Source organism: Paroedura picta, chromosome 8 (genome assembly GCF_049243985.1).
Source record: "Paroedura picta isolate Pp20150507F chromosome 8, Ppicta_v3.0, whole genome shotgun sequence".
Taxonomy (NCBI): domain Eukaryota; kingdom Metazoa; phylum Chordata; class Lepidosauria; order Squamata; family Gekkonidae; genus Paroedura; species Paroedura picta.
In genome coordinates, this window is record NC_135376.1 from 6,300,644 (window position 1) to 6,312,099 (window position 11,456).

The 11,456-nt window shown below is 51.5% G+C and overlaps 1 protein-coding gene across 1 annotated transcript in view; it reads right to left on the reverse strand.

The window, feature by feature from the left end:
• Positions 1-2,033, reverse strand: part of ECE2 (endothelin converting enzyme 2) — a 37,908-nt gene extending 35,875 nt beyond the window's left edge. Inside the window, exon 1 of the mRNA XM_077348221.1 lies at positions 1,733-2,033. Coding sequence (XP_077204336.1) covers positions 1,733-1,765 — 33 coding nt within the window. The 5' untranslated portion in view covers positions 1,766-2,033. The remainder of the gene's footprint in view (positions 1-1,732) is intronic.
• Between the last annotated feature and the right edge of the window lie 9,423 nt (positions 2,034-11,456).

Genomic DNA, 11,456 nt, shown 5'->3' on the forward strand with positions numbered 1-11,456 from the left:
GCTGAATCAGGGGACGCGCTGTGTTTTGTGATGAACACACGCTTGACAGGGAACAGGGAAACCGATTTGGGGAAGATCGTTCCTGGGAGTCCGTCAGCATCTGCGGATAGGCCCCGCCAGCATGCTGGCAAAAGGGGTAACGGGGATACCCTAGCCGCCCACCCACCCACTCACTTTCCAGGACCCCCGGCTTCAGCATGCACGGTGCGTTCTTTCCCGCCTCTCATACCTACAGTTTGGTGTAGTGGTTACGAGTGCGGACTTCTAATCTGGCATGCCAGGTTCGATTCTGCACTCCCCCACAGGCAGCCAGCTGGGTGACCTTGGGCTCACCACAGCACTGATCTGACCCGAATATCAGGGCTCTCTCAGCCTCACCTCCCTCAAAAGGTGTCTGTTGTGGGGAGAGGAAGGGAAGGCGACTGTAAGCCGCTTTGAGTCTCCTTTAGGTAGAGAAAAGCGGCATATAAGAACCAACTCTTCTTCTTCTTCTTCTTCTTCTCCCTCCAGTTCCTTCCAGCCCAGACAACCAAGAGTCATTAAAATAGAGAGCTAGCGTAGTGGAGTCCCAAATTCATATTGGAGTCCTGATCCTTTAAACCGAAGATACTAGGGTTTGAACTTGGGACCTTCTGCATGCCAAGCAGAGGCTCTGCCCCTGAGACCACATCTCTTTCCCGGATGAGAGAGATAAAATCTGCCTGGAGAAACGGGCCACTTTGGAATCAACGATCCTAGCAAATGGGAGAGCCAGTGTGGCGTGGTGGTTAAGCGCCTCAACCTCGAATCTGGAGAAACTTGGGCCAATCACAGTTCTCTTAGAGCTCTCTCAGCCTCACCCACCTCACTGGTGTCTGCTTAGGGACCCAACATCCAAAGAGGGTGGTTTGCCACTGCCTGTCTCTGCACGGCGACCCTGGTATTTCCTGGTCTACTTCCATCTGAGATTGGACCAGGGCTGGCCCTGCTCAGCTTCCATTACCTGGGCTATCCAGAATTTGTGCTCGGCCAAGATTTGGGGGTTCCGGAGGGCAGCGAGGACCACCAGCCGCTGAGCGCTAGTCAACCACCGAGGCCAGATCCAGAAAAGGAGAGGGATCCCCTACAGCGGTGCTGGTCCCCTTTCCCTCCCCCCACCCCTAAGGCTGGGCCTTCAAGCCGCCACCTGCACCTCCACCTGATTTACTTCCCAGCAAGCACGCACAGATGGGAGTGTCGGCAACCTTCCGTCGTGCCAAATCCCCCCTGGCCACCCGCGTGAGACGGGGCGTTACCGTTGCCAACTCCAGGCCAGCGAACTCCCGACGATGGGGCCTCGACGGTGGTGGGGGGAGGAGTTTGCCCTATAGAGTCCCCCCCCACCCCCAAACCTTCCAAAGCCTCCAGGTTCTCCAGGGGCCCTGATCTCTGAAACCTGGGGACCAGCTGTAATTCCGGGGGGTCCCCAGGTCCCCCCGGGGAGGCCGGCCTCCCTCCTTTGCCCCCGAAAGCGGCCGCGGGACTCCTCGGATCGGGGAAGGGGGGTTCAGGAGTCCATGGGGCTGGAGGCAGTGGGCAAGTTGACGGGGATTTGCGCCCAACCCACCCCCCCACCCCCCCACCCCCAGTCGATCCCTCGCATCTTAGGATCGGGCGCAGGTGGAAGGACGTGATCCCCCCCCGTCGGCCGACCCCTCCCGCGTGGGGCTGGGGGCGCTCCCGGGAAGCCCCCCTCCCCCCGGCCGCCACTCACGGTGCCGCCGAGGTCCTGGAGCGCCACGTTCATGCCGGCGATGGTGGGCGCGGGCGGCGAGGAGGACGGGGGGCCCGGCGCCTAGCAGGCGGGGACGAGGCGGGCGGCTGGGGCCATGCCCGGGGGCCGCCCGGCCCTCCCTTGCCCTCCCTTGCCCCGCCGGCCGCTGCTGCTTGGCGCTGCTGCTTTGCGCTGCTGCTTTGCGCTGCGCCGCGCCGCCGCCGAGGGGCTCCGGCCAGCCGGCCTGGGCAGCCCGCGGAGAGCGAGCGAGGGAGCGGGCGGGCGCGGCGCAGCGCGGAGGGAGCCGGCGCTGCGGGCCGCGAAGGTCGCCATGGAGGCGGCGTGGGGGAGCCGCCGCCCACCCCGGCACGCCGAGCCGGTCTCTCCAGCCCCGCCGGAGGAGCCGCCCTTGCGCAAGGCCGCCCGGGTCGCCCCGCCAGGCGGCGGGAAGCCGCGCGGAGAGGCTCTTAGGGTTTTAAAAAGAAGAGCCAAGTTGCTAGTCCGCAAGAGAGAGACGCTGTTGGGTTAAGCGGGCATCTGGAAGACCCGGGTTCGAGTCCCGGCTGGGGTCTGGAAAGGTCGCTGACCTTGCAAACTGGGCCTGGCCTACCCGACAGGGTTGCTGTGAGGATGACCTGGGGCCCCGCCGGATCCTTATAAGCGCTGCCTGGCCTACCTGGCAGGGTTGTTGTGAGGGTAACAAGTTGGAAAGGGCAACACTGTAAGCTGCTTTGGGAGAAAGGCAGGGTGGGGTGGAAAGGAATAATAAAATAAAATAACAAAGAAAAAAGAAGAAGAAAGCAAAAGTATGAGTATGATTTGTCCATGCCTCAGTCCTCTTCTTACTGTCTTGGTTCAATTGGCCATTGTAGTGCATGTGGATTTCTTTGGTGCATTTGGACGGGGCGGAGAAATGGTGGGAAATGGAGGGCGCATGGGGTCATGGTTAAGAACGACGGCGTCTAATTTGGAGAGCCGGGTTTGACTCCCCAGCCATCTGGGGGACCTTAGGCAGTGCAGTTCTCACAGAGCTCTCTCAGCCGCACTTTACCTCACAGGATGCCTCTTGTGAGGAGAGGGAAGGAAGCCATAAGCCACTTTGAGACTCCTTCAAGTTGTTAAAAACTTCCTCTCCCAGAATACTAGTATTGGAGGACATCCAATGAAACTGATGGGCAGTAGGCTCAGGATGGCCTCGGCCTTTATGCTGTCTGTGAGACAGGATGCTAGACTGGATGGACCACTGATCCAGCAGGGCTCTCCTTATGATCTTAGGCAGGCCTCGGCCTCTCTGCCCTGTTGCTGGTCCACCAGAGGAACTGGTTGGCCACTGTGTGGGACAGGAGGCTGGACTAGATGGACCCCTGGTCTGATCCAGCAGGGCTCTTGTGATGTTCTTACGAACGCCTCGGCCTCTCTGCCCTGTGGTTGGCCCTCCAGGAGAACTAGTTAGCCCCTGTGTGAGACAGGATGCTAGACTAGAGGGACCACTGGTCTGATCCAGCAGGGCTCTTCTGGTGTTTGCCCAAGCCATGTGTCCCTGTGATGAAGGTGGGGTAGAAATGCAGGAAATAAACCTCCAGTATTCCGTAAGCCCAGGCTTAACTCTCTAGAAAACATGTGATCTGACCATCACTTGGACATAAATGTCCAAGTAACCAATTGCGAGTCACTGTAGCATGTAGCCGTTCCCTGGTGCCTCCTTGTTTTTAAGCAAAAGGGGTGGTGGTGAGAGGCCTTGTTCTTGAATGGAAGACCAGCAGGAGGTGCTTAACTGTCCATTGGCTCTTGCTGCCTCAAAATTCACACTGTACTACAGCTTGTTTCCAGTCAACACATGCGTGCGGTGTTTTTTTTCCTGCAGGTAGAACTTCAAATCTCCACATTCCTTCAGGGAGAGGGGTTAGGGGAACAGGGGAAGGGGCTTTATTTTCAGTGGGGAAAGGCCCCGAGGGTTCAGGAATTTCCCCCCTTCCTACGATCACTCATCCACTCAAGACATACGTTTCTGCCTTACACTGAATCGCCCTCTGGATCCGGCAAGGTCAGTATTCTGTGTTCCAAGGATGGCCAAACTGTGGCACTCCCGATGTCCCCGGACTACAATCCCCATGAGCCCCAGGCACTCCTGGGAATTGTAGGACATCTGGAGAGCCACAACTTGGCCACCCCTGCTGTATTGGGACTGGCAGCAGCTCTCCCAGCTCTGAGGTCTTTCTCATCCCCTCTGGCGTGTGTGTTGAGGCCCCTCATGTGGCTTCCAACTGAGGGTGATCCTACAGATGATTCTTCTCCAAAACATTCTTTCCTGAACAGCCTTGTTCAGGTCAGGCCAACAAAAGACCATGGCTTTCTTCCTAGAGTCCATCCATCTGTTGGTTCCCCCCCCCCTCTTTTTTGCTGCTGGCTTCACCTTTTCTTAGCATTATTGTCTTTGCCGATGAGTCTGATCTCACCAGGAGAGCAAAATACAACATCCTTCAGGTAAAAAAAAGCTGCTGCTGCTGCTGCTGCTGCTGCTGCTGCTGCTTCTTCTTCTTCTTCTTCTTCTTCTTCTTCTTCTTCTTCTTCTTCTTCTTCTTCTTCTTCTTCTTCTTCTTCTTCTTCTTCTTCTTCTCCTCCTCCTCCTCCTCCTCCTCCTCCTTCTTCTTCTTCCATAACCCCAGGGCTCCCTGGGAATCTTGGTTGGGAATCCCTTCTCTAAAATATCCCAGTTCTCATTATTACAAAAACTTCCAGGGCGTGTTTCATTGCCCAGTGCTAAAGAAGGTCGATTAAAAAACATTCATTAAAATTGCAGTAGGAAATAGGCAGGAAACCTCTGAGTAACACATCCAGTGCCAAACAAACTCTGCTACGAATCCCCAAATGACCTGATGTGTTTTGATCCAACTGGATCCTCTTCAGAGGTCGACTGTCAATCCACAGATACATAAATAGAATATTGATATACAAAAAAAAAGGCAGGGAGATCGTTACACAGGTCTGTACTACAGCGTGTTTCCAGTCAATATCCTGGTTCTGAATTATGGATGTAGAGAATTCTTGATCACCAGGTTGGTTTTCCAAAAAAGCCAAGAAACAAAATGCTCGCAACAAGTGACTTGTTTAATCTCTTTACAAATAATCGTGCAAGCATTTTCTTTAAGAAATTGAGAGTGCCCTGTACTGTATGTGCACGACTGTCCCTTTGAAAAAATTTTTAGGAACACAGTGTCAGTGGAGGTTTTCTTTCCATGACCACAACTATAAGCCCTTTGTAAGTAGAGAAAGTTTATTATCAATTGTCACATTATGCACTGATGAAGTTTTGCAATTAACTGAAATTTGTCTGTTAGCCTGTTGGGACTTGGCACACTCCTGTTACGAGGTTTCCCTCATTCAACTGCTGATTGAACCTGCATCTATTCATTTATTAATGATGAGATGAAAAAGAGTTGGTTTTTATTCCCTGCTTTTCACGACCAGGTGGAGTCTCAAAACGGCTTCCAATCGCCTTCCCTTCCTCTCCCCACAACAGATACTCTGGGAGGTAGGTGGGGCAGAGAGAGCTCTGACAGGACAGCTTTGTGAGACCAGCACTATCAGGACTGTGACTAGCCCAAGGGCCCCCAGCTGGCTGCATGTGGAGGAGCAGGGAATCAAACCGTGCTCTTCACCACGACCCCAAGGTGGCTTGATTTTGCAAAAAGGCCTATTTTGTAAACCTCAGTGAAAGAATCTGTGTGTGACTGAGAGCATATCAAGGGGAAATGGCCACACCTTACTACTTTGATAGGCACACAGCCACAAATCGAGGAGGATTTCACAGGAGTCTTGGAGAGGTTGCCAGAAACCCTGCCCTCCTCAGGCTCCACCTCCAAAATCTCCAGCTCTTTCCCAACCTGAGCAAAGAGGGCCGTGTCCCCAGAAGCAAAGCAGAAAGGGGGGGGGGGGTCTGAGTGCGTTGAGTGGGTCTGGCTGCCATAGGTGGTGGCCCCTGTCCGTTTGCTAGAGCAACACGGTTGCCAGCCCTGGTTCAGAAATGCCAGCCGATTGAAGGGCGGAGCCTGGGAGGGTGGGTTTTAGGGAGGAGTGTCAATAGGGTGTAATATCCTGCAGTCAACATTCCTGAGCAGCCATTTGCCCCAGACAGAAAGCCCTAAGGATGCCAGCCTCCAGGTGGGGCCTGGGGATCCCCCGGAATGACAGCCTCTCTCCAGATTGCAGAGATCGGTTCCCCTGGAGAAAAGGGCTGCTTGGGAGGGGGACTCTGTGGCCTTGTGCCCCACTGAGGTTCAGAGATGCCACCCTCCAGGTGGGGCCTGGGGATCCCCTGGAATTACAGTTCATCCCCAGTAAGGTCCCTGTCCTCCCCAGGCTCTGACCCTGAACCTCCAGGCCTTTCCCAACATGGTTCTGGCACCTCTGCCCCCCAGCCACCACCATTGGCCATGTGGGGCATGGCAACCCCGTCCACCCTCTCCCCCCAAATCTTCAAGTATTTCCTAACTTGAACCGGGCAACTCCACGCGTGCCCTATTTGTTTCCTAAGCGAGACAGAGTCTTCTTTCACGGCATGGCCAAAGAAATGGAAATATTCAGACCTGTGTTTGCCCCAGAGGAGGGGTGTTGGGTGGTTGCTGTGAATTCTTAATGGGGAGCTTGGCTGGCGCCATCTAGTGGGACTATGAGCAGACGAAAGGCCCTTTGCAAAGGGTGAGGGGCTTAAGAATTGTTGTAGCAGCATCTTTCAAGGGTACGAAAGGCTCTTTTTGGACGCATAGAACAGCTGACCCAAGATCCCAGGAAGCTGCAGCTTGGACGGACTCCAAGAGTTATGTTGAAGAGCTTGCAGTTTAACCGGGGACTTCAGAGCCACTCTGCAGATTTCGGGGACGTCCTGGAGGGAGGCATTTGGGATGTCAGGAAGCTCTCTCTTGGCGTAGCAGTGCGGTAGGCTGCGATCTGGAGAACCGGGTTTGCTTCTCCACTGCTCCTCCACACTGTGTCACCTTGGTGACCTTGGGCCAGTCACAGTTCTATCAGAGCTCTCTCGGCCCCACCTACCTCACAGGGTATCTGTTGTGAGGAGAGGAAGGGTAGGTGATTGGAAGCTGCTTCAAGACTCCTCCGGTTAGTTAAAAGCAAAGTACGAAAAACCAGTGCTGCTTCTTGTGTTGCAAATATAATTTTTTTCTCTTGAAAGAAAAAGGGCCAGATTGGGGTAGCAGTTAAGAGCGTGCGGTCTCTAATCCAGAGAACTGGGTTTGATTCCCCACTCCTCCTCTACACTGAGCCAGCTGCATGCCCTTGGGCCAGTCCCAGTCCTCTTGGAGCTGTTCTCCCAGAGCAGCCTGGGGTGGGGGTGGGGGTGGGGACACCTTTCAGCCCAAGAATGTGGTCATTAAGGTATGGCAGAGTTTAAATATGCACAAGTGCAAAGCACCAAGCTGCTTAAAAGAATAAAATGGATTTATTAAGAAGATAAGCGAACTGCAAGAGTGGAGCAGTCTAACTTCTCCGTTTATCCTCTCTGTTCTGGAGGCCAGAAGGGAGAAAGTACACTCTACGCAGGCCTGCCCAGGAAGGGACAAAGCTGGTGAAAGGCACCCCTGGCCACAGTCCCTACCTACTTAACCTATGAGACCTGTGTGTATCATGTTTAGGGGCAATTAACTGTGGCTCTCCAGATGTCCATGGACTACGGTAATGACTGGGGAAGGCACTGGCAAACCACCCCGTATTGAGTCTGCCATGAAAACGCTGAAGGGTCAGACATGACTCGGTGCTTGCACAGGGTATACCTTTACCTTTACCTTTAACTGTGGCTCTCCAGATGTCCATGGACTACAACTACCATGATCCATGAAACTTCTGGTAATTGTACTCCACGGACATCTGGAGAGCCTCAATTTGGCACACCCCTGGCATACATCACAAAAATACAATGAACTTTGCTTTTCTTGTCCTAATTTTCTTTTTCCTGGTGACTTTGGGGATATTTGATGTCGCTGTTTTGTGGGTGGGCGACAATCTGTTAATCTGCAGGCTACGAAGGATTGGTTAGCCTTTCTGCAGGATCATCTGCAGGGCTGGGTGGTGTTTATTTTTTGGGGGGGGATGTTTTTTTCTTTTCTTTCTTTCTTTCTTTCTTTCTTTCTTTCTTTCTTTCTTTCTTTCTTTCTTTCTTTCTTTCTTTCTTTCTTTCTTTCTTTCTTTCTTTCTTCCTTCCTTCCTTCCTTCCTTCCTTCCTTCCTTCCTTCCTTCCTTCCTTTCTTTCTTTCTTTCTTTCTTTCTTTCTTTCTTTCTTTCTTTCTTTTTTTTGCTGCAACATGTCAATGCGGCTGTCCTTGCAGAACAGATTATGCACACTCCGAAATGCCATGTTCTTTCGGAGAAGCACATCAACAACGGTAAATGCCAGGGTTGAATCAAACCAATCTTGCCTTCTAATCATGCCTTGGTAATTGAAAGAAGGGGTCAATAGAGTTCTTGGGCTGAGGTTGCTTGTGTTTAAAGAGGAATGGGAAGCTGCTTTGAGCCTCCTTCAGGTAGGGCAAAGCGGCATATAAGAACCAACTCTTCTTCTTCTTCTTCTTCTTCTTCTTCTTCTTCTTCTTCTTCTTCTTCTTCTTCTTCTTCTTCTTCTTCTTCTTCTTCTTCTTCTTCTTCTTCTTCTTCTTCTTCTTCTTCTTCTTCTTCATCCCGGCTGTCTCAACCAGGGTTTCGGGCAACCCTGGGGTAGTGGGTGATCGGACTCCCACCTTCCACCTGTGGGTGCTGATGTCCCAGGCTCCTCCTTGATTGCTCCCCACCCCTTTTGCCCTCCCTTTGTGCATTATTATGGTTTGGCCCACGGATTTTCATCCCACCGCCCTTTGGCTTTGCTGTTGTTGCCAGCCGGCCAGCTCCAAACTTGGCAGTCGGGCCAGATTGATTTGTGAATTAGATCTGGCCAAGACTTCCTCTCCTGGCCCTGATCCTAAAGAGCCCATTCATATCCTCAGTCCCTGGTCCACTTCCAGCGTGAATCTAAGTCCTGCTGGGATTGATAGCTTCTTTTCGTGTCGTGGTTAGGAGTACAAACTTCTAATCTGGCGAGCCGGGTTCGATTCTGCGCTCCCCCACATGTGGCCAGCTGGGTGACCTAGGGCTCGCCACGGCACTGATAAAACTGTTCTGACAGAGCAGGAATATCAGGGCTCTCTCAGCCTCACCCACCCCACAGGGTGTGTGTCTGTTGTGGGGAGAGGAAGGGAAGGCGATTAGAAGCAGCTTTGAGACTCCTTCAGGTAGAGAACCAACTCTTCTTCTTCAGTAATATCGGGGCTCTCTCAGCCTCCCCTCCCTCACAGGGTGTCTGTTGTGGGGAAGGCAAATGAAAGCTGCTTTGAGACTCCATTGGGTAGAGAAAAGCGGCATATAAGAACCAACTCTTCTTCTTTGGATCCTGGGGATGAAAATTGTCACCCAGAGCTGGGGCCTTTACATATCCCCCCCCCCATATCCCCTGTGCAGGTACCGAGTCATGTCTGACCCTTGGGGTGACGCCCTCCAGTGTTTTCATGGCAGATTCAATATAGGGTGGTTTGCCAGTGCCTTCCCCAGTCATTACCGTTTACCCCCCAGAAAGCTGGGTACTCATTTTACCGACCTCGGAAGGATGGAAGGCTGAGTCAACCTTGAGGCGGCTGCTGGGATTGAACTCCCAGCCTCATGGGCAGAGCTTTCAGACGGCTGCCTTACCACTCTGTGCCACAAGAGGCTCATTCCCCATATTCCCCAGGCAAATGTAAAAACAACAGATTGGGCCAGTGGTTCCTACCCTGTGTATGATGTGTAGGTCACACATGAGTTGCAGGTTCTCCTCAATTCCTGCTTGTGTGGAATACAACTGTGGGGAGGGGCTTCAGCATTGGTCAGGCCACACCTGGAAGCCTGTGTGCAGTTCTGGAGGCCTCACTTCAAAAAGGACATGGGCAGAACATAGAGGGTACAGAGGAGAGTGATAAGGAGGCTCCAGGGCCTGGGGACCAAGCCCTGTGAGGAAAGGCGGAGGGACTTGGGGATGTGCAGCCTGGGGAAGGGGAGGTTGAGAGGGGACAGGATTGCTATCTATAAGTATTTGAAAGGTTGTCACTTACTCCCCCCTCACTGGTGGTCTTGAAGCAGTGGCTGGACAGGTACTTATCCTGGGTGCTTGAAGCTGATCCGGCACTGAGCAGGGGGTTGGACTAGATGGCCTGTATGGCCAACTCTAGGATTCTAGGTAATGTAATGAATAGTTGAATGTAATGTCATTTAGAATGCTACGTCTTTCTCTGTTCTGGGGACACAACTCTACACGGACACTTGACACCTCCGTGCTTGAGGGGAGACTGGGGGAGCATGGTGACAGGGTCCCAGTGGATTGCATCAGCCCATTTATCCCCAGATTTGATAGATTTGTTCCTTGAGTTTGGCTTTGCCCTGGAATTGCCTCCGGGGAGGGCGGTATATAAATATAATAAATAAACAAAGGGCAGCCTAATACGCCTGGCGTGTCCATGTTTGTTCTCAGGGTCTGTAGGATATCTTCCTTGTAAGAATTGTAAGAACTATTTTATTTTATAGCCTGTCCTTCCTGACAGGGGTAGTCAAACTGTGGCCCTCCAGATGTCCATGGACTACAATTCCCAGGAGCCCCTGCCAGCAAATGCTGGCAGGGGCTCCTGGGAATTGTAGTTCATGGACATCTGGAGGGCCGCAGTTTGACAACCCCTGCTGGTGGATATCACCATGCTGTTTCACTGCTAATTCACTCTCTACCTGTAAGTACGGACTGGCGATTTCCGTATGCCTGAAGAAGCGTGTGTTCATACGAAAGTAGACACCTCGAATGAAACTTTGCAGAAAGGCCCTGCCGGACACAAACGGTGTTCTGTTGCTTCAGACCCACTTGAATGCATGTTGAATAAGGCATTCACAGGGAAATAAACATATTCCTTATTCAGCACACATATATACCACTTATATATCAATATCATTATAATTATAATTATAATTATAAATATATATATATATATATATATATATATATATATATATATATATATATATATATATATAACAATTTATAACCTATATATGAATTCCTTAATTTGACATTTTGCACAGGTCTCCTTGTGGAAGAAAGTGTGTATTATATATAATAATGGCTACATATATAGAAAGAAACACATGTGTGTGGTTTATATATATATAAACCACACAATCATTTATTGTACTATATATATATATGTGTGTGTGTATGCATATATGTGTGTGTGTGTGTATGTATGTATGTTATTAATAATATTAATTATTATTATAGGTGTATTACCTGCCACTCCTGAACCGGCTCGTGGCGGGTTACAACTTATCTGTATAAACACCCCATAACCCCATTAAAAAATTTGGACAAATCATACAATAAAATCAGATTCCTATATATATAATCAAATATATGTGTGTATGTATATATACATATATACATTTAATGGAGATTTCTAAGGGGCCTGTGTCTATATGGCTACATATGTATATGTAAAATACATATATTATAATCCCCCTGTCTCCGACTACCCGCCTTGAGCCCGAGAGAGCAGCACAGAGCTCCCTTTCCCGTCTGGAGTGAACGCCCCGCCCCTGCGGGCAGCCCCGCCCCATCTCCGTGGCTCCGCCTTACTCGCCCGCCTGGTCCCATTCCCTCCACTCCGCCCGG